At 47.0% G+C, this 23,404-nt stretch overlaps 1 protein-coding gene across 2 annotated transcripts in view; it reads left to right on the top strand.

The window, feature by feature from the left end:
- The window catches only part of LOC140458195 (lysine-specific demethylase 7B-like), a 99,266-nt gene that overhangs the window by 11,793 nt on the left and 64,069 nt on the right, over positions 1–23,404 (top strand). For both annotated transcript variants that reach the window (XM_072552433.1, XM_072552434.1), the window contains exons 3-8: positions 2,840–2,957; positions 5,806–5,966; positions 7,481–7,622; positions 14,410–14,596; positions 15,859–16,021; positions 18,171–18,258. In XM_072552433.1, the coding sequence (XP_072408534.1) occupies positions 2,840–2,957; positions 5,806–5,966; positions 7,481–7,622; positions 14,410–14,596; positions 15,859–16,021; positions 18,171–18,258 (859 nt within the window). The remainder of the gene's footprint in view (positions 1–2,839; positions 2,958–5,805; positions 5,967–7,480; positions 7,623–14,409; positions 14,597–15,858; positions 16,022–18,170; positions 18,259–23,404) is intronic.

The raw sequence follows: 23,404 nt of genomic DNA, 5'->3' as shown, positions 1-23,404 counted from the left end.
CACGGCCGATTCTGCAATGGCCTCTGAGGTCGCGGCCTTTAGCTCCGCCCCCGACTCGGTATTTCTTCGATGTCTTGGCCGTGCTTTTGTAGCATGGCCGAGAATAAATTCCACTGATTTCGGGACTCTTCTATGAAAGCATCGATCTTCGCGTCGAGTTTGGAGATTATTTCCACGAGGCTCACCACTGTAGGTAAGTCCCCCGGGGCGACTGCGGATGCCTCTGCTGCAGCTGGGGAGGGTGGGGGAGGGGCTCCTGCCTGCTGAGAACTGCGGGATCCTTTTCCCCCTAGTCATTTTTACAGGAGACTGAACTGCATACATTTAGTACTAAACCATTAATTACATTAAGTAAAAACTATTTTTAATTGATTTGGTGGGGGAGGGTGGCCCACTTTGCCTAGGTCTTGGGAGAAGCACTATAGACTCAGACTTGCTGAGTCGCCGCCATCTTGGATCTCCGTTTTCTAGTTTTAAAAAGATTTTGCAGAATGCACTGGCACCCTAAACAAGCCAGCACCTTACAGTGGGCCTTGTCGTTTGTGCTGAGCCACTACCAATTCCTGGGTCTTGTAGATGAGCTACAGGCAAAAGTAGCATTTGGTGATAATAGCTCATTAGTAAGGCATGGGAGATAGTAAGTTTCTTGCAGCATGGCAGCTAAAAGGGACTTTGCATAGAAAAGAACCAAAATGTGTAGATTTATACTAATAATGGTGTTCAGTCAAGAGAGCTGTGGGGGGCCTTGATCTCTGGATAGTGGCAATATTATGGATTGTATTTGAAAGAGGAAGTTTATGTACCAATTGGAAAAGCATGATGATCCTTTGGAGAGTGGAAGAGGAGGTTTGGCACCAAGTCACCAAACGTGTGAATGCTCCTAGCATTTAGTTGAGGATCTGGCAGTATGAAACACATTGAAGATGACTCTTGTTGAAGTATTTTCTTGGGGAGAAAGATCCATGCTCTAATTTCTCCACTGCATGCACTCACGCACCCCCAAACCTTGGAACCATCCAACATTTGGACCATTGACACAAGGAAGGTCCATGAGTGACACACAGTAGTGGTGTTAAAACTCAGATGTGTATTGATGCTCTGCAATCTGCTGTGATCAATGACAAAAATCACAAATAAATGCACCCAAAATTCTCCTTCCCTCTCACACCACAACATTTGTGTTGGGCCAGAGTGATAACTAGTTGTCCATGGCACTGGTGCTGAAGACAGCTGGAGGTTCTGTGTGCTGCTAATTCTGCAGCTCACTATGCTGGTGGACGTTGTGGTAAAAATTACTGTTCCAGAAACACATTTTGATCTTGCTTTGTATTGGTTGGAAGTTACTTCTCTGCTTCATGCTACTTCAACCATTTTGAGCTTAATTGGAGAATGAATAACTGAGATGAGGTGTGAAATCTAGGTTTTACACACATGGGAATGTTTCTCATACTGTACAGTTCCTTTCATGCACCCTTTGTGACTCATGATTATTTGAGGTGATATGTGACAGATTAAAATTGAAGGTTATTGAAAGGGAAGAATGCTTGGATTTTATTTTTGAGATTTGAGAAAACGCATTTAGCTTGGGCAACAGAGTTGATCAATACTAAATGATAGAATTGACTGCTAAGCCTATAGTGGAGCTCTCAAAAAACCAATGCTGAAAATCAGAAACAAAAACTGAAATGGCTGGAAAAAACTCAGCTGGCACCGTGTGTGGAAAGAACATTCTGAAGAAGGGTTACTGGACCTGCAACATTAACTCTGATTTCTCTCCACAAATGCTACTAGACCTGTTGAGTTTTTCCAGCAATTTCTGTTTTTGTGATAGTGAAATTTGTTATTTAAAACCTCCTGAGACCACGTTGCAAATGAATATACCAAGATATCTCTCAGAATGAACAGTAGTCACTGTTCATTAAATATCATAATTTAAGGGCTGCTTTTTCCCTAGGAAGAGGAGTTGCTTCGTTAGGGTAAATTGCAGACTGAAGTTTGTATTGAATTATGAATTGTGAATAGTTCTGGAAGACGGAGTAACTATGGGCAAGTTTAAAAATCTGAGAAAAGGTGACCATTCAATGTATCCTCATTGGAGAGATGTTGGAGGAGGGCATCATTGAGTGTTGTTGACTAATGCAGATTGCTAGAAGTTAATAGTTGACTGAATAAAGACAAATCTAAGGTTCCGTACTCTGATGTGGTAAAGTCCAGCCATCCCGACTGAATGTTAGGGAACCTGCTGCATTTTGGGGATGGATTTATTTAAGCAATTGGGCAGATTGTTCGTACATTGTTTAGCTGCCACAGGATTCTTTTTTTTAAATCACCTTGCTCTGTTTTTGGGAACTCAATAGCTGTAATTCCTCAATGGACTTTCATTCTGTTGATCTGAACTATTACTGACAACATTTACTGAATCCATTTATTAATTAGACTGTTCAGCAGGGAACTGGTCACTGGGGATCAATGGGAACTGTCCCAGATAAAATGTGTTAATTTTGCCCTGTGTTCAAAGCATACAGTGTGACATCTGGTCTAAGTGTGTCCATTGTACAGTTCTTGAACAGCATTATGAATGCAAATACTTGAAAGGATTGAACTGGGTAAACTCCACTCTTGCTGAGTAGATACTGCTAAATTCTAGATTGAATATTTGTTGAGTATTTCCACTGATGGATTGTTATTCATTCTGGAATGCAAGAGTAAGTTCTGAGTTTTTATAGTTTGTCTTGATTTGGATTCAGCTGATATGAATCTTGTTGCTGACCGGGAATGATTTCCTGTGGATATTTTGAGTCGACTTCATCTGCTGTTTTGTTTTGTTTTTGTATCACAGTGAAGAAACGAAACAACTGGCACCGACATGACTACACTGAGACTGCAGATCCTGTTAAAAAGATACAGGCAGGGACGCCGGTTTTCATCAGGGAGCTCCGAGCACGACATTTTCCAAGGTATAGGAAACTGGTGTTGTTCTAATCCCTCTTGGTCCATCCCATATTTCCACTATCACCCTGCTCCCCTGCCCCCCATTCTTTCCACCCTTGTGATGGTGAACTATTAATGTCACTGGACTCTCAATCTAGTGGATCAGGCTAGTATTCTGGGACTATGGGTTCAAATCCCATCATGGCCACTATGAAACTTACATTCGGTAAAAGAGAACTGATATGTAAAAAGCTGGTCTAATGCAACTGTGTAAACCACTGTCAATTGTTGTAAGAATTCATTTGATTCATGAATCCTCTTTTAGGGAGGGAAATCTGCCATCCTTACCTGGTCTGGTTGACCTGTGACTCCAAACCCACAGCAATGTGGCTGTTAAGTGACTAGGAAGGTTGACAGACCAGAGGGGTGGATGTAGCCTATATGGTGGTTGGTAAGGCCTTTGATAAGGTTCCACATGTAGGCTGCTCTGGAAGGTTCAATCCCAAGGAATCCAGGGGAAGCTGGCAAATTGGATACACAGTTGGCTTGATGGTAGGAAGCAGAGGGTAAGAGTGGAAGAATGCTTGTTGGACTGGAGGCCTGTGACTAGTTGAGTGCCTTAGGGGTCAGTGCTGAGCCAATTGCTGTTTGTTATCTATATCAATGATTTGGTTGAGAATGTATAAAGCACGATTAGTAAGTTTGCAGATGACATTAAAATAGGTGATCTTGTGGACAGTGAGGAAGGTTATCAGAAATTGCAGCAGGACCTTGATCAGCTGGGGAAGTGGGCCGAGAAATGGCAAAAGGAGTTTAATATAGATAAGTGTGAGGTCTTGCATTTTGGAAAATCAAATCGAGGTAGGAGTTTCATGGTGAGTGGTAGGGCCTTAAGGAGTGTAGTGGAACAGAGAGACCTTGCAGTTCAGGTTCACGGTTCACTGAGAGGGGAGTCACAGGTAGCCAAGGCAGTGAGGAAGGCTTTGGCACACTGGCCTTCATCAGTCAGGGCACTGAGTATAGAAGTTGGGAAGTTGTGTTGCAGTTGTGCAGGATACTGGTGAAGCTGCACTTTGGAGTATTGTTCAGTTTTGGTCACCTTGCTACAGAAAAGATGTTGCAGAAGAATTTACAAAAATGTAGCGAGGACTCAAGTCTGAATTATAGAGAGAGAGCTTGGAGAAGCTGGGACTATTTTTCTTCAGAACATAGGAGACTGAGGGGCGAATCTTAGAAGTCTATAACATGATGAGAGTTATGGATAGGGTGAATGCACTCAGTAATTTTCCCAGAGTTGGGGAATCGAGGACTAGAGGGTGTCCGTTTAAGGTTAGAGGGGAAAGAATAAAAGGGAACCTGAGGGGCAACTTTTTATAGAAGGTTGTACCCATGTGGAATGAGCTGCCAGCGGAAGTGGTTGAGGCAGGTTCATAACATTTAAAAGGCTTTTGGACAAATACATGGATAGGAAAGGTTTAGAAGGATATTGGCCAAGTGCAGGGAAATGGGATTACCGTGGATGGACATTTTTGCTGGCGTGGACCTGTTTGGGCCGAAGGGCCTGTTTTGTGCTGTAGGACTCTGACTCTATACCCTCTGGGCAATTATGCAAGAGCAATAGATTCTAACTGAACAAGCATTGCCTCCATCCCTGAACAAAAAATGTCAGGAGTAATTATCAGATGTGTTGATAATTTTTCATTCCTTGTCACAGCAAGGATGATCTTGAGCTTGAAACTATACCTTGTATTGGTGGAGCTGATAGACAAGGGAGCAGGATTTTTGACAATAAAAAAGAATCCTTGTATTTGAAAGGGATTTTTGAACGTTTGTGAGGGGCAGAGAAAGAAAGACTTGCTTTTGAACGCCACCTTTAGTAGCCATTAGATTTCACAAAACATACATTTTAAAAGTACATTTGAAGCTTCTAGTTTCATTTTAACAATATCTAAGTTCTATGCTACCATGCATTGATTTTTATACCAGAGTTTTAATGTTTGGAAATCTCCAGGAGGGAAGGAGTTCAAGCAAAGGAATGGTGAGGAAATTGGAAGAAAATAAGAGGTGCATAAAGTAGGAATGATTGAAACAAGCACTGAAAATACTGGAGAAACTCTGAACTGACAGCATCTGTGCAGACTGAAACAGTTAATATTTTGAGCATAGTTTGACTCTGCTTGTTTCAGATTTCCAGCATCTCTAATATTTTGCCTTTGTAGAAGTGGCTAAACCTGATTTTTTTTTTCTCTTTTTGGAGTGTGAAAGGGAGAGGTTTGAAATTTGTTTGGGGGTTCAGTAGGTTCTTAAAAGAGGGAAAGTTGTCAGGTGAGGGATGAGTCAGCAGATAAGTTTTAAAATAATTGTTTAGAAATGGCAAAGGCATTGATGAGGGCTTCAGCAGCCAGACTGAGGGAGATGAAGTTGACAAAATTGTGGCAGTGGCCTAAGTGATTTGATTTGGTTATGACACATGGGGATCCGGAATTGGCCTGGTCTGATTTTGTATTCATTGCTAGTGGGAAGAACTTTGCTTTCAACTGGATGCACGTATAAAAGTTAGCTGTAGATGCAGTTTACCAATTCCAGTCTTTGGATCAGAAAGAAGACATTTTACCAGCTGTTAAACCTTTGCTAATAAGATTGTAACTCATCAGCGGGGTGCAGAAGTCTGCCTATCTGTATTTGTCTTCGGTCAATACCTGCTCTGAAACTTTATAATGGAAACCTTGTGAGTCACAGTTCATCATCAGAATTGCATGACTGCAGTGTCTGTATTTGTAATGTGGTGTTTTCTGTTGTCCTACAGTAGTCGCAACATATTCATCTATTAGTGTCAGTGAGCTCCATTTATTTTCATCTGTTTGTTCCTAACAGTGCTGGTGAAATCCTCATCAAGCTGCACGGTACCCAGCTGACGCACAAATACCTAGAAAAACATGGGTTTGAATTTCCCATCATGGTGTCTAAAATAGATGGACTTGGAATTTCTCTCCCATCAAGCACCTTTTCTGTCAGGGATGTGCAAGAGTATGTGGGTAAGTGATGACTGCACCCAGTGTTAACACACGATACAGCCACAAGCAAAGTTTGCCAGTGCTGCATGTTTGCAGTGTAGCTCCCCTGTCCTGAATATTGGAGGGTGGGGGTGGGGAATAGATGGAACATCGCAGCATGTTCTATCTAGTGCAGTGGAGGCCAGCCAATGCAAAGATTTTCCCCTTCAAATGCTTGTCTAGTTCTCATTTGGAAGCTTTTACTCAAACTGCTTCCTTTTTCATTCCAGATTGTCATAGCTCACTGGGTAATGAAACAAAATTTCAATTCTCCTCTGGTTCTTTTGCCAATCACCTTAAATCTGAGTCCTCTAGTTCTAACCTTTCGCCACTGCAACCAATTTCTTTTTTTAGACTATCATAATATGAAATACTTCTACTGTATTAAATTTCCCCTTAACCATTCTCTTCTCCAGGCAGAACTACCCTGTTTCTGTCAGCATCTCTAGTACCGATCATAGAATCCATGCTGTGTGGAAACAGGCCATTTGGCTCAACAGGCCCATACTGACCCTCCAAACAGCAGCCCACTCAGACCCATTTCCATAACCATCTGCTCTACATTTTACCCAGACCAATGCATCCCTGAACACTATGAGCAATTTAGCATGGCCAATTCACCCAACCCTCGCATCTTTGGATTGTGTGAGGAAACCAGAGCACCTGGAGGAAACCCACACAAGTATGGGGAGAATGTGCAAACTCAACACAGACAGTCCCCTGAGGCTGGAATCAAACTGGAATCCCTGGTGCTGTGAGGCAGCAGTGCTAACCACTGAGCCCCAAGATACCGTTCCAGTAAACGTACTCTGCACCCTTTGCGACATTTTTTGTGTGGTTTCCAGAATTGAATGCATAATTTCAACTGAAATGTATTCAGTGATTTGTAAGTTTCCTCATTCAGTCTGTCCTTCAGTACTGTTTATTAAGCTAATGATTCCCATGCTCTTGTTTTAACCAGTCTTCTCAACTTGTGCTGCAACCTCCCTTTTTTCATAGAAAAGGATTGTGAACACTCACCCTTGGATCCCTCTTTTCCTGCACCCTCTTTGACCTTTTATTTCCTGGTTTTTGAAGTTAGTTTTTGACCTCTCCTAATTATTGTTGACCATATTTCAGTCCCTGTAATATTATCTAAGCTGGTCCATCTAGTTCTTCTCAGTCTTCCACTACACAAATTGTATATTGATCATATTCTACCCTCCAACCAGCCAGCAGACAACTTTGTGATCCAAGACCTTCTGCTTCCAACTCCTATCAGTCATCTATCCCAATTCTCAGGGCCACGTGTTCAGCCACTTTCCCAATTCACTGATCAGTGTTTAATCACTTCCTCCCAATTCCTGTCATCAAACCCATGAATATTTTGCTGTACTACATGTACAATGTAGGCTGTTATTTGAGCTGTTTCACAGCTGTAGTTGGGTGAAGGGTTATCCTTGTCTAAGTAACGTGGCTTCCAGATATATCTGAATATGAATTTTTAATCTCTCAAGGTGGTGAGAAGGTGATCGATGTGATCGATGTGGCTCGGCAAGCTGATTGTAAGATGAAACTGCAGGAGTTTGTAGACTATTACACTGCTCTCCATCGAACCAAAGTATTAAATGTCATTAGCTTGGAATTTTCTGATACAAAGTAAGTTGCTTGTGGCTGGATATTTGGAAATGTAGCTGTGCACAGTGTTGGCATTTGCAATACAAAGTAGCTTTAATTGTTTGTAGCATTGGCACAGAAAACATACACCTGGGTCTTTATAAAAAGAAACTTCGACATTCTTGGGCCATCCGAAAGGGCTCAAGGGTGTTCTGAAATTCAAGCAATAAGATCCTACACACAGGACTGAGATCTTTAGGCTCATTGAATCCTTCCAGTGTGACACCAGCCATTTGGCCCAGTTGAGTTGACACCAACCCTCCGAAGTGTGGTGGGTGAGGAGGGGGTGTACATGCACAAGGTGGGGGAGAAGAGAGGGGTTGTGTGTGCGTATGAGGTGGGGGAGGGGGCTAGGGATAGGTGTGTGCTCAAGATTGGGGGAAAAGAGGTGATGTGTGTGAGTGACTAGCGAGGGGGACAGAGGGGAAGAGGAAGGGCACGAGTGGGTGTGCGTGTGGTGCACGCGTGAGGGGGTTGCGTGTGGGTGTGCATGCGCAAGTGAGGGCTGAGCTTGTGGACATTTACGTGTGGGCGTTTGCGCGAGGTGGGGGGGCGAGGACGGAGGGGGCCAATGCGCTGGCAGAAGAGAGGGCATTCGTGCACAGGGCTGGCGAGGGGATTGTGTGGAGTGGTGGGAGGGGTAGAGGAGTGGCATGAGATGGTCGTTAGAGGAAGGCAGGAATTTGTGCATTCACGTGAGGTGGTGGGGGGGTTAGGGGGAGAAAAGACGTGGAGCAACGCGCATGTGAGCATGAGGTGGGGGAGAATGTGTGAGGAGAGAGGGAGGAAGGTGTGTGTGCATACGAGGGAGAGGAGAGCGGGAGGAAGGTGTGCATGGGTGAGGATGAGAGGAGAGAGGGAGAAAGGATTAGGAAGAAGAGGCGAGGGGGGTGACGGTGCATGTGCACAAGGTGGGAAATAGGCGGAGGGGAGTGCAGAAAAATGTGTGCATGAGCTGGGTTGGGGGTTGGAGAAGTAGGAGAGGAGGGGGGAGGAAGGTGCACAAGCAAGATGGGGAAGAGGAAGAAGCGTGAAGTGGGCGGAGTGGGGAGGTGAGCGGAGAGGTGCGTGTGTGGTGGGAGTGGAGGGGATGCCAGTGTATGTGCGCACAAGGTTGGGGGAGAGGGAGAGCAAGGAGTGCGTGGGAGCTGGTGGAGGACAAAGGGGGGGGGGGAAAGGAAGGTGTGTGCATGTTGGATGGGGGTGGAAGAGGTGGAGAGGAGAGGGGCAGGAAGGTGCAAACGTGTGTGAGGTTAGGGGGTGGGCAGGGGAGAAGGGTAGCAGGTGTGCATGCAAGGTTGGTGGGGGAGAGGAGGTGTGCAGTGGGTAGTGGGGGCGGGGGAGGTGCGTATGAGAGATGGGGAAGAAGGTGCACACACAAGGTGGGGGGGAATGAAGGTTTGTGCATGATCGGGGGGAGGAAGGTGCCTATGTAAGGTAGGAGGGAGGAGGAAAATGTGGGTGCGAGATGATGGGGAGGGAGGCGCGTGAGGTGATGTAGAGGAGATGTGAAAGGGAGGAATGTGCAAGGTGGGGGACAGGAGAGGACAGGATGTTGGAAGGCATGTGTGCGTGTGAGGTGTGGGAGAGGACAGGAGAGGGGGAAGAAGCCACGCGTGTTCATGAGGTGGAGTATTGGCGGGGTAGGAAGGTGCATGTATGCCTGAGGTTGGGGAGTGAAGAGGAGAGGGGGAGGAAGGCGAGCGAGTCGGCAGAGAGAATATGAGGGGGAAGCACGTGCGACATGGGGGAGGGGGAGGTATGCGCTCAAGGTAGAGAGAAGATGTGAGGGGGAGGAAGAGGCGTGAGGTGGGGAAGAGGAGAGGGGAAGGGAGGAAGGAGCGCGTGCGTGGCAAGATGGGGGAGGAAGTGTGAGGTGGGCTTGCATGCTGAGGGGGGCTGCAGGAGAGGAGAGGGGGAGGAAGTTGTACGTGTGAGGTGAGGAGGAGAGTGGAGGAAGGTACACGTGGGCTGTCATATGAGATGATGGAGAGGGGAGAGGATGCGTGGAGGGGGAAGACAGGAGAGGGGGAGAAAAGGTGCGTGTACAAGGTGATGGTGGAGGGGAGGAAGGTGTGCATGTGAGGTGGGCAGGGAAGAGGAGAGGGGACAGAGGATGCGTGTGTGAAGTGCGGGGGAAGGACAATGTGTGTGTGTGAAAGATGGGGTGGAGGAGGAGAGGAGAGGGGTGAAATGTACATGTGTGAGGTGGTGGGGAAGAGGAGGGGAGAGCGTAAGGGAGAGGAGGTGAGGGGAAGAAGAGATGTGCACGCATGCGCTTGAGGTGGGGGGGGAGAAGAAAAGCGAGATACTGAGAAGGGTATCATGTGAGGGTGCGTGAGGTTGGGGGACAAGAGGAGAGGGAAAAGAGATGAGCGTGTGCAATGTGGGGGGGAAGAGGAGAGGGAGAGGACGTACACACGGGGGGGGGGGGGGAGGTGAGAGAGGGAAAGGCGGGGATACAAGGTGAGGGGGAGAGTAGGTGTGTGCACAGGGAGGGGGGAGGGAGAGGAGGTGCGTGCCCAAGGTGAGGTGGGGGCGGGGGGGGGGGGTGGATAGGGGAGAGTGGGAGGAGGTGCATGCCCCAAGTGGTGGGGAGGGGAGGCGGGTGCCCAGGGATGGGGTGGAGGTGCGTGCCCAAGGTGGGGGGAAGGGTTGGGGTGGTGGTGCGTGGAGAGGACAGGGGGTGTGCGTGCAAGTTGGGGTGTCGAGAGGAGAGAGGGTTGTTCATGTGAGCTGTGGGATTTGGTGAGGTGATGGGGGTGATTGGAGAGGATATGGGTGTGGCGGGAGGCAAGTGGGGGCAAGGATAGAGGGGAGTGGGTGTGCAACTGGTCGGGGCACGGTATGCGAGGTGGAGGAGGAGGTGTGGAAGGAGGGGGTTTGCCTGCATGTGAGAGTGGGTAGGGAGGGGAAGAGGGGGTGTTTGTGCACGGTTTTGGGGTGGGGAGGAGAGTGGGAAGAGGAGAGAAGAGGGGGCATGCATGAGGTGAGTATGTGGGCGTGAGGGGAGGAGAGCAGAGGGGACCGCACGTGAGGTAGGTGAGTGCTTGGGAAGTGGTGATGTGGCGAGACAGAGATGGAGGGGAGAGGAGGGAGAGATGTTCGCGAGGTTGCGGCGGGGGGAGGGGGTGGAAGGAGGGGAGAGGTGAGGGGTCATGTGCACAAGAGGCAGTAGAGGAGGGGTTGTGTGTGAGATGGAGGGGTATGAAGGGGAGGGGGTGCATGAAAGGTGTGAGGGAAGAGGCAAGGAGATCCGTGTGTGAGGTGGGCAGAAATGTAGAGGGTGTGCGCGTGAGGTGGGTGGTCGACAGGAGGGCATGTGCCCATGGGAGGTGGGGAGTGGAGGGTGCTTGTGCGAGGTAGAGAGGAGGAGGGGTCATGCATGCAAGGTGGGGGAGAAGAGCGGGATTGTACGTGAGGTGGGGAGAGGAGAGGTGTGGAGGGGTGAGGATGTGTGAAAGGCAGGAGGGAAGAGGAGAGATGAGTATGTGAGGGGGCATGTATGAGGTTTGGGGGGGAACGTAGAGGGGGCACGCACGAGGTGGTTGGTGGAGAGGAGGGCAATGTGTGTGTGAATGTTTGTGCACATGTGAGTTGGAGATTGGAGACGGGAGGGCGTGTGCGTGAGGTAGAGGAGAGGTGGGCTGAAAATGTGTTGCTGGAAAAGCGCAGCAGGTCAGGCAGCATCCAAGAAGCAGGAGAATTGACGTTTCGGGCATGAGCCCTTCAGGAATGAGGAGAGTGTACCAAGGAGGCTAAGATAAAAGGTAGGGAGGAGGGATTTGGGGGAGGGGCGTTGGAAATGTGATAGGTGGGGGTGGGGGCGGAGAGGTCAGGAAGAAGATTGCAGGTTAGGAAGGTGGTGCTGAGTTCGAGGGTTGGGACTGAGACAAGGTGGGGGGGAGGGGAAATGAGGAAACTGGAGAAATCGGAGTTCATCCCTTGTGGTTGGAGGGTTCCTAGGTGGAAGATGAGGTGTTCTTCCTCCAGCCGTCGTGTTGCTATGGTCTGACGATGGAGGAGTCCAAGGACCTGCATGTCCTTGGTGGAGTGGGAGGGGGAGTTGAAGTGTTGAGCCACTGGGTGGTTGGGTTGGTTGGTCCGGGTGTCCCCGAGGTGTTCTCTGAAAAGTTCCGCAAGTAGGCGGCCTGTCTCCCCAATATAGAGGAAGAGCGCCTCATCTTCTGCCTAGGAACCCTCGAACCACAAGGGATGAACTCCGATTTCTCCAGTTTCCTCATTTCCCCTCCCCCAACCTTGTCTCAGTCCCAACCCTCGAACTCAGCACCACCTTCCTAACCTGCAATCTTCCTGACCTCTCCGCCCACACCCCCACTCTGGCCTATCACCCTCACCTTAACCTCCTTCCACCTATCGCATTTCCAACGCCCCTTCCCCAAGTCCCTCCTCCCTACCTTTTATCTTAGCCTGCTTGGCACACTCTCCTCATTCCTGAAGAAAGGCTATGCCCAAAACGTCGATTCTCCTGTTCCTTGGATGATGCCTCTCCTGCTGTGCTTTTCCAGCAACACATTTTCAGCTCTTATCTCCAGCATCTGCAGTCCTCACTTCTCCTAGAGTAGAGGTGGGGCCCTGCATGCAAAATGAGGGAGAGGAGAGGGGTGTGCATGAGGTGGGGGGGGTTGAGGAGAGAAGAGCAGAGGGGACTGTGGATGAGGTGGGTGGAGACGTGGGGGTGAAAGAACAGAGGGGGAGGAGAGGGGATGTGCATGAGGGGGGGATGGGGATGGGGGAAGGCGAAAGGAGAGGGTGTGTGCGCGAGGTTTTAGGGAGAGGAGGGAATTCCTGTGTGAGAGGTTAGGGGCGGGAGGGGAGACAAGAGAAGGGGGATCGTGTATGAGGTGAGTAAGAGAGAAAGAGGAGGGGAGTGGTGGAGAGCACAACAAAGGGCGCCATGCATAAGGACGGCTAGGTGAGAGGAAGGGATAGGAGAGGGAGAGGGCAAGAGGTGTGGGGAGGGAGGGGAAGGAAGGGAAGTGGAGAGGGGGTACATGATGGGGGGTAGGGGGGGAAGCGGAGAGGAGAGGGGGCACATGAGACGTGGTGGTGAGGCGGGCGGGTGCAGAGGAAGTGAAAGTACGCACGTGAAGAAGGGCTGTGGAGGAGAGGAGGCATGCATGAGGTGAGTGGGGGGGTGGGGGTGGAGAGGAGGTGCATGCATGGTCAGGGTAGAAGGAAGGAGACTGGGCGTGCATGTGGTAGGGAAGAGGAGAGGAAAAGAGAGAAGAGCGGAGGGTTCCGTGTGTGAAGTGGGTCTGGGAAGGGGAGGGAGGAGCAGAATGGGTGTGTGGTTGGGGGTGGAGGGAAGAGGACATGGGGTGGGTGCAAGGGGAGGGTAGGTGAGCATGTGCGAGATGGGGAAGGGGAGAGGAAAGGAAAGGAGAGTGGGTGCACATAATTGGTGGGGTGAGTGTGAGCAGAGGGGGTGTGCGTGAGATGGGTGGAGAGGAGATGGGTGGGTGCACAAAGCATGGGGCGATGGAGAGGAGGAAAAGGGGTGTGCATGCAAGTTTGGGGGGAGGGCGAGGGGAGGGGGTCTGCGTGTGAGAGAGAGAGAGAGGATGAGGGAACGAGAAAGGGAGAGTGGGCAAGGTTCTAAGAGAGGGCGCGGTCTGACAGACAGAGTGGGCGAGAGAGATATGGGGCAAGAGTGAGGACAAGGATGTGAGAGAGATGGGGTGAGGATGAGGACTAGGGCCTAGTGACAGTCTGAGAGATGCAGGGTGAGGGTGTCAGAGGGAGAGCAAAGGCCTGAGGATGAGAGCGATAGGGAGAGGATCTGAGGGCAAGGGCCTGGGGAGGGGTGAGAGGGAGGGTGAGAGAGAATGAGATGTGGGTCTGAAAGAGAGAGTCTGAGAGGGTGAGAGAGAAATGAGGGGCTGTGAGAGAGTGAGACGAATGGGGAAAAGGTCTGAGAGGGGTTCAGAGAGAGCATGAGGAGAGGCTGAGGGAAAGAGTGATGCGGGGAGAGATAGAGAGGAGGTGCACAAGAGATAGGGAGGTGTGGAAGAGCTGCCATTTCTGTGGCTAACTGTCTCCTGCCTCACTTGCTCTCGCCCTTGACGACACTCCATCTCGCCCTGGCTAGCTCCACCTTGCCCTCAATGTGTCATGGTTAGGTGCTCATCCAGATGGGATATTTTATCTGGATTTGTGGCAGGCTGTACATTTTTCACTCGGCAATGTGTGCTTTGGTTCTGCACTGTTTTCCTGCCTGGAAATGAGTTGGGGTCTGGTGTGATCATAGATCTTTCCTCGGGTCTGGGGAGGTACTGTTTCAGGATGAGAGAGAATGGCACTGGGTGGTAGGGAGGGGTATTCCAGAGTGGGCATGGGAAGGAAGTCTTCAGTGTCTCTGGCCTATGAAGGCCCTTGACCTTTTCCTGAAACTGGCCCAGCTGCACCTCAGCTCTTAGGAATGATTCATTAACTGCCCTCCTCCTGTAGTAGGATTGACTCACCTCCCCTTGGCTTGCCTCCAGACAACCCTGATTTGATGTGTGGAGGCAATTGGAGCCCCAGTCCTCTGCTACTCCACTTTAGGTGGGTGCAGTGTGATTTTACTTCTCCTGTCATTGATGTAAGGGATATAGTGTGAAAGGTAATCCTGTCAGGATTGAATCTCTATCTGTAGAGGTTAGGCACTGATTGTTAGTAACTGATGCTGATATCTTTTGCGGTGGACTGATTGATTCGATGTCTGCTCCATGCATCAAGCCGCTGTTTTGTTTTTGTTTGTGTACAGGATGTCGGAGCTGGTGGAAGTTCCTGATATTGTTCAGAAGCTCTCCTGGGTAGAGAATTACTGGCCAGAGGATTCCTTTTTTCCCAAACCGTGCGTTCAGAAGTACTGCTTGATGGGAATGGAGGATAGTTATACTGACTTCCACATTGACTTTGGAGGGACCTCTGTCTGGTATCATGTACTGTGGGTAAGTAGTTTCAGCAGCAAGTTTGGCTTATGGTAGAAGGCAAGAAGAATCCCTTTCTCCACATCCCCCATTTCACTTTAAAACTATGTTGTTAGCACTTCCATGGTTTGGCACACATGAGAGGAGAGAGGGTCAGTGAACACCTGTGCTGGAGAGGTTGGGCAATGTTGACAAGAGTTGGGGATAGTCCCAAGAGTCAGCATCTACAGATGGAGAAGGAGCGAAAAAGACAGCGAGACTTGGAGAGAAGGAAAGAATTTTCAGGGAAGGGTGGGTTAGAGTGTTAGCCACTTAGAACAAAGGAGGCAGAGAGAGAGAGAGAAAATTAGCATTTTGGGTCAAGGGTTGGTTGGTGGAGGGAGTGAAAGAAAGAAGTAAGAGATTTAGGATGGGAAGAGTCGAGAAGGTAGAGAGAGTTGACACTTTTGGGATAGCCAGGGAGAGAGAAAGAGATGGTCAGCGTCCTGAAGGGTACGCAATGAGTGTAGTCAGATGGGGTGGTTCCCTTTTGTGTGACGTGATGCATGTTCTGATTTGGTAATCCCAAAGTATTTCAAATAATCTTACAGCATCGAGCAATGCTCAAGTTCTCCAGATAATGGAGGAGCTTGGCTGTCCATCTCCTGCTTCCAGCAGTCTGAGGAGGCCTGGATTCCCTGTCGCTCCAGACCTGTGGAAAAGGAAGGCTCCTAAATCTGCAGTCCTGTCTGGTTCTTGGCACATTGATTGCTGAACGTTTAAAAATCTTTGATAAATTCTGAAAGTTAAAATTTATTTCAGTGCAGTGTGGTTCCCTAATTGGACACAGTTGCCTGAGTACAGAGATGATTCATGGGAGATTGGCTGGAGAGTGAGAGTGTTTGGATAACAGCCTCAAAGGTTGACGTGGTTTCCTGGGTCCAGGTGGCTATCACCTCTGCTCACATCCTGGTCCACAACATCTCCTCCCACAGCTAACCTTCAGTACATTGCATTCTTCCAGCCAGGTACCGATTCACTATTGCCACCGCACACTCACGTCTCTGATTTGAAACCTAGAACATATTAAAAGCACTGGTTTTATGTGTTGTGAAAAATGTAAGCAAAGCCTATTTGATTTGGAGCACTGGGAACAACTGTGCATTGGCACCTTGCTTTGGGTGGTGGCACATAGCGGCTCAGGGCACAGTGATCTTGAAACAAAATTTGGGAGTCTGAGTGATCTTTCTTTCACATGTTCACAGGTTGACATTAAATCAGTTCTTGTTTTTTTTCTCTCGCAGGGGGAAAAGCTGTTTTACTTGATAAAGCCAACTGATGCCAATCTTGCACTATATGAAAGTTGGAGTGGTTCTGTTAACCAGAGTGAAACGTTCTTTGGAGACCAGGTGGATAAATGCTACAAGTGCATCCTACAGCAGGGACAGACACTCTTCATTCCCACAGGTATGCTGAGAAACTGATGACAGCAGGGGTATTTCATCCTCCCCATGGGTGGAACACAGAGTTCTCCCTGATCATCAGGGCAAAACCAGAAATAGCATGGGCAGAAGTGCGCAATGCATCAATGTTCACATTGGATTTGTGCTTCCGTTGTCACAGATGGAAAGAGGACTGGGCTTTCTTTCTATCCTGTTTTGTCTTTCCTTTTTGTTTGAACTGTGCTGTCCTGACCAAGGTTTAGCTGCTTTTGCCCATGTGTCTGCACATACATGTGCCTGTGTGACTGTACACCTGTATACCTACCAGCATGGTTTTGTGTGTGTATTGACTTCTTCAGTGTAATACTTCATGTGTCAGCCTTGGCTATGTGGTAAATCTACACCCCTCAGTCAGTCCACGCCCCACTCCTGGGACTTTGTTGTCTTTCAGTTGAGATGTTAAACTAAGGTTTGATTTGTCCTCTCGGCTGACACCTTGGGATGCGAAGCATGGTTGTTTTTTTGTGTCCTGATTTAATACTGATTTTAAGAGACAAAATATTTATGGCTTGTTTCATTTCTGTTTGTGGGATCTTGCTGTTTGAAAATAGGCTTCTTTATGTAACACCAGTGGTGTCACATCTGAAGTATTTCATTGGTGTGTCATGTTTTGGGATTTTCTCAAACTCTAGAAGGTATTAAATAGACTTTATCACCAGTTTTCAGGTTTGCTTCCGAGTACATGGCATTACCTGATATTACCTGATACTGCCTGGACAACAATCGGACTCTGTTTACTTATTGCTTCTGAGTCCAGAATTAAAAATTCTCAACAGTGCCAAACCAGATGGCCAGCAGGTATTTTGGGCTGGTAAATGAGGCTGTGGGCATATTATTGAAGACAGACTGACCATGCTGCCAGTCGAGAATGGCTATGATGGACTTCAAAGTGACAAATGAGTCATAAGCTTCTCCAATTCAGAGCCACTTCTTCCATTTTTTCATTCACTTGTGAAATTTCGGGGTCGCTGGCTGGCCAACCTTTATTGCCTGCCCCTAAATTGCTCTTGAGTTGATGGTAGTTGCCGCCTTGAACTATTGCAGTCCATGTGCTTTGGGTTGCCCTACGATTCCTTTAACGAGGGAATTCCATAATTTTGACCCAGTGACCGTGAAGCTATGGTAATATATTTCTAAATCAGGATGGTGAGAGACTTGAAGGGGAACTTACAGTTGGTGGTGTCCCTATGTTTCTGTTGTCCCTGTCCTTCTAGATGGACGTGGTTGTGGGTTTGGAGTGTGGATGTTTTGGTGAATGCCTGCAGTGTATGTTGTAAATTGGACACTGCTGCTACTGAGTGTTGGTATGGAGGGGATGGATGTTTGTGGATGTGGATGTGCTTTGTCCTGGATGGTGTAGAGCTGCTTGAGTGTTGTAGGAGCATTCCATCACACCCCTGACCTGTGCCTTGTAGATGATGACCAGGCTTTGGGGAGTCAAAAGGTAAGTTACTCACCATAGTATTCCTAGCCACTGACCTGCTCTTGCAGCCATCATGTTCATATGGCAGGATCAGTTGTGTTTCTGGTCAGTGCTAGTCCCCAAGATATTGACAGTGGGGGATTCACCATCGAATGTCAAGGGGTGATGATTAGATTGTCTCTTATTGGAGATGCGCATTGTTGACACATTGTGGCACAAATATTACATGCCACTTGTCAGCCCAAACCTGGATATTGTTCGTATTTTGTTGCATTTGAACATGGACTGCTTCAGTACTCGAGGAATTGCGAATGGTGCTCAACACTGCAATCATTGGCAAACATCCCCACTTCAGCCGTCATGCTGGAAGGGAAGTCGTGAATGAAGCAACTGAAGATGTTTGGGCCCAGTTCATTTCCACGAGGACTGTGTGGTAGTCACACTTACCAATACTTTCACGGACAGATGCATCTGTCATTCAGGCTGCACCCCATCATCTAAAATGATTTTATCCTGTTCAACCATTTCAACTGCCACCATCACTTTTTTTTGAAAATGACATCTTGCTGTTTGTGCTTCGACCCGAGTTTGTCCTTTGCCCTTTTGTTCAGGCTCAGTTTTAAGCCAAGCTTGAAGAATAATTCTATCCTGATTTGCTCAGTTTTTATGAAGGTTTGTCCTCTTTCCCTAGGCTGGATTCATGCTGTCCTCACCTCCAAGGATTGCATGGCTTTCGGTGGAAACTTCTTGCACAACCTCAACATTGGCACACAACTCAGGTGGGTGGCCTTCCTCTATGTTCATTCTTGTGCCCTCTTACTGCATACATCCTGTGCTGACCGTGATGCCATTCAAAACTAGTCCCCATCTGGCTATACATAATATCCCTCTATTCCCTGTCTGTTCATGTTTCTGTCTAAATACCTCTTAAACTCTGCTATTATGTCTGCTTCTACGACTTCCCCTGCTAGTGCATTCTAGGCACCCATCATCCTCTGGTGAAAAAAACTTTCTTCGTACATCTCCCTTTAAACTTTTCCCAGTTGCTTATACTCCCTAGTGTTTGACATTTCTACCCTGGGACAAAGTCTCCGATTATATGCCTGATCCACACCCCACATAATTTTATGTACTTCTATCAGGGCACTCCTCTGCTTCTGACCCGCTCGCGAAAACAATCTAAGCCTCTTTATAGCTAACATGCTCAATTCATGCAAAATCTTGGTAAATCCCTTTTGCACCCTCTCCAACACCTCCACATCCTTCCTATAGTGCAGCAACCAGAACTAGAGTCTGTAATTTGACTTGCCACCTTTTACACTCCGTACCCCTACCGATGAAAGCAAGCATGCGGTACTCTTTTTTTTTAATCAGCTTATTTGTTTGTGTTGCCACTTTCAGGGAGCTAAGATCTTGGACCCCAAGATCTCTGTGTATCAGTGCTCCTAAGGTCATGTTGTTTGTTGTATTTAGCCTTCCAAAATGCATCACATCACAATTGTCCAGATTAAACTCCATCTGCCATTCACTGGCCAACTTCCTCACTATTCACAACTCCACCAGTTTTCGTCTGCAAACTTAATAATCAGACCACCTATATTTTCATCCAAATCATATATAAAGGTTTCAGCACTGATCCTTGTAGAGCCCCACTGGCCACATACCTCCTATCAGAAAATCACTCCTCCAAAACTCTATTCTGTCTCCTATGACTAAGCCAGTTTTGTATTCCAGTTGTCAATTTACAATGGATCCTGTATGATTTAATCTTCTGAACCAGTCTACCATGAGGGACCAAGGTACAAATGCTTTAGTAAAATCCATGTAGACAATGTCCACAGCCCTACCCTCCTCAATCATTGTGGTCATTTTCTGAAAAAAAAACTGCTTAGTCCTGCCCCTAAGAATCCTCCCTATCCCTGATTTCTCACTGTAACAGAACCTAACAGGAAGGCAGGACTGCAGCTGCACATTTGGAATGGCCTGATCCACAAATTCCTTGCTTGGGTAAAGTACTGAATACAAAAGCTGGAACTATACAAGTCACTGGTTAAGCCAAAGCTGGAATTGTATGATCAGTTCTAGTCATCACATTAGAGTAATTATTTCCTTCCTGTGATGACAGTACAAAGAAGATTTGCAACAATGTGCAGAGATGCTTCAGTGACATATAGACAAGTTGAGCGAGTGGGCAGTGCATGCAGATGCAGTATAATGTGGATAAATGTGAGATTATTTACTTTGCTGAAAATAGGAAAGCAGATTATTGTTTGAATGGCAATTGATTTGGAAAGTTAGTGGTGTTATGAAACCTGAGTGTCCTTGTATGCCAATTCCTGGAAATAAACATGCAGGTGCAGAACATGGTGAAGAAGGCAAATGGTGTGTTGACCTTCGCAGCAAAAGGATGCAAGTACAGGAGCAGCGATGTCTTGCTGCAGTTTTCTGGACCTTAATGAGACCACCTCGGCAATACTGTGTACAGTTTTGGTCTCCTTGTCTAAGGAAGGATGTCCTGGCTGTGGAGTGAGAGCAATGAAGGTTTCCTGGGATGACAGGATAAATGGTGCATAAAAGCTGGATCAGTTAGGACTGTTTTCACTGGCATTCAGAAGGATCAGGTAGGGGGGTGGTATCTCAGAAACCCACACAATTCTGATAAGATTAAACAGAATAAATGCAAGAAGTATGTTCCTGAATACACTCTGTCCATAAACAAAGGTTACAGGGTTGACCTTTTAGGACTGAGGGGAAATTCTTTCACTGATAGAGTGGTGAGCCTGTGGAATTCCCTGCCACAGAGAAGCTGTTGAAGCCAAACCATTGAATATTTTCAAGACAGAATTAGACATGCTTGTTGGGGCTAACGGGACCGAAGAGTATGGCAGAGAAAGTAGGAGCAGGGTATTGAGTTGGATCATAATGAATGGTAGAGTAGACTTGCAGAGCTACTGCACCTGTTTTATGTTTTTTAAGGTTTGAGGGGAGATCTGAGGATGAGAAAGATCAGCTATGAGGATAATTTGGAACTGTTTTCTTTGGAGTAGAATATGCCATGAGAGAAATTGATTCAAGTTTTCAAAATCATGAGCAGGCTGGACATTTGGGAGAAATGTGCTCCGAAGAAGAATCACCTCAGACTTGAAACATGAACTGGTTTTCTCTCTGAACAGATGCTGCCAGACCTGATGAGTTTCTCCAATGTTTTTCTGTTCTTATTAGGGACCAACTGTTGCCCCTCATAAAAGGATCAAGAATAAGCGCTTTCAGGTTTAGATTGAAATTAGATGTAGATTTTTGATTGTCAAGTACAGGAGTACAGTGAAAAATGTATAACGTTGCTACACAAGATGCCATCTTAGGTACGTGTACCTAGGTGCAGAATTGTAAGAACAAGATAGAAAGAGCAAAGTTAAAAGCTAAACATTACAGTACTTCTTAGTGTTAAGTAGAAAATAAAGAAATAAAGCTAAAAGTCAAACATTACAGTCTTTCAAAAGTGCTTTGCCACATTGGGATTGCACTACCGATAGGGCTTGATTATCTCCTCTTTGCCATGCTTTCCCTACATATTCAATTCCAGGATTCATTGGATTTGAAGTCATTTGCTGATGAAGTAAATTTGATGTGAGAAAAATGTTTTGCACAGCGAGTGGTTCAGTTCTGGAATGCAATGGCCAAAAGTATGTTGGAGAAAATTTCAGTCAAGGAGACCACTGGGTAATTACTTTGTTAAAAATCTTACGTAGTGTTGCAGGGAAAGGGCAGGGATGTGGCACCAAGTCATGATACTCAATGAGGGAGTCATTGCAGATATGATGGGCTGAATACCTTCTGTACCAGAGCAATTCTGTATGGCCTTTCCTCAGAGCTGAGAATCTTGTGTTCCTTAGTAGTGTAACACGAATTTTATTATTTTCTAACAGTTTCACATCATGCCCATACTCAGCTGCAGTTTCGCAAGTCACCTTATAACTTGCTGATGAACAGGATGACAGAAACTAGCAGTGAGCATTAGGAAGGCATATGATGATCAAAAGTTTTCTGCAGGTTTGTTCTGTGTTGGTGTAATTGGATGATCAGATGGGTGGGGGTTGGAAAAGTGCTCGAGCCACATAAATTGGCCAGTGCTTGATGGGAACAGTTGAAATCTGTGGTTGTTAAACTCTTCTCTTGCTGATCATTTGGGTGAAACAAAAGACAGTGTGAACCACATTCAACCTCCACCCCCAACCATTACCTTGTCACAGGGAGTAAACTCAGAATGATTTGGAACTTAGGGAAGCTTTTTAGATTAGATCCCCTACAGTGTGGAAAGAGGCCCTTTGGCCCATCAAGTCCACAGTTACCTTCCGAAGAGTAACCCACCTAGACTAATTTCCCTCTGATTAATGCACCTAACACTATTGTCAATTTTAGCATGGCCAGTTCACCTGACCTGCACATCTTTGGACCGAGAGGAAACCAGAGCACCAGGGGAAACCCAGACAGACACAGGGAGAATGTGCAAACTCCACACAGACAGTCGCCTGAGGCTGGAATCAAACCCGGGACTGTGGTGCTGTGAGGCAGCAGTGCTAATCACTGAGCCACCGTGCTGCCCCAAGCTATAAATCTATCTAGGTTTCCCTTAAATGCATTAATGCAATTCAGCCATAGTCTGTGGTATCTTATCCGCTTTCTTTGCAGAAAACGAAAGTCGGAGGAGTTGTAGACAGTGAGGAAGGATATGGCAGGTTACAGCGGGATATAGAGAAGCTGCAGAGCTGGGCAGAAAGGTGGCAAATGAGTTCAATGTAGCTAAGTGTGAAGTGATTCACTTTGGTAAGAGTAATAAAAAGATGGATTACTGGGCTAATGGTAGACTACTTGGTAGTGTGGAAGAGCAGAGGGATCTTGGTGTCCATGTACACAGATCTCTGAAAGTTGCCACCCAGGTAAATAGTGCAGTGAAGAAGGCATATGGCGTACTGGCTTTTATTGGTAGAGGAATTGAGTTCCGGAGTCCTGAGGTCATGCTGCAGTTGTATAAGACTCTGGTGCAGCCGCATCTGGAATATTGTGTGCAGTTTTGGTCGCCATACTATAGGAAGGATGTGGAGGCACTGGAACGGGTGCAGAGGAAGTTTACCAGGATGTTGCCTGGTATGGTAGGAAAATCCTATGAGGAAAGGCTGAGGCACTTGGGGTTGTTTTCATTGGAGAAAAGAAGGTTTAGGGGTGATTTGATAGAGGTGTACAAGATGATTAGGGGGTTAGATAGGGTTGACAGTGAGAACCTTTTTCCACGTATGGAGTCAGCTATTACGAGGGGGCATAGCTTTAAATTAAGGGGGGGTAGATATAGGACTGATGTTAGGGGTAGGTTCTTCACTCAGCGAGTCGTAAGTTCATGGAATGCCCTGCCAGTAGCAGTAGTGGACTCTCCCTCTTTATGGGTATTTAAGCGGGCATTGGATAGGTATATGGAGGATAGTGGGTTAGTGTAGGTTAGGTGGGCTTTGATCGGCGCAACATCGAGGGCTGAAGGGCCTGTACTGCGCTGTATTCTTCTATGTTCTATCTATAAAACAGTTTGTTTGGAATTTGTCATTAGATTTTTTTTGGATTATATTTGGTTTACAGCCTCTTGTACTCTTTTACCAAGATAGAACATTCGCTTTATATTCGCTAAAATTTTTCATAATTAAAAAAATCTGTTCTTGGACACCCCCCTCAGTCTTCTATTTTCCTGAAATGTATCACCACACATTTCTGAGTCTTCCTTGTCAGTTTTCTTTTGTACCCTCTCCACTACCTTTGGATCTTTTTCTCAGTAATCTGACAGAACTACTGCCGTATTCATGAGTGATTTGAGCAAGGTTCAATACAAAGCTACTTTTTGACTTTCATTCTTTAGAAATTAAACCTGTGCATGGTTTGCCT

This window comes from Chiloscyllium punctatum, chromosome 32 (assembly GCF_047496795.1).
Source record: "Chiloscyllium punctatum isolate Juve2018m chromosome 32, sChiPun1.3, whole genome shotgun sequence".
Classification (NCBI taxonomy): domain Eukaryota; kingdom Metazoa; phylum Chordata; class Chondrichthyes; order Orectolobiformes; family Hemiscylliidae; genus Chiloscyllium; species Chiloscyllium punctatum.
Note: the sequence above shows the minus strand (reverse complement) of the source record. Positions and strands in the feature narration are given on the sequence as shown.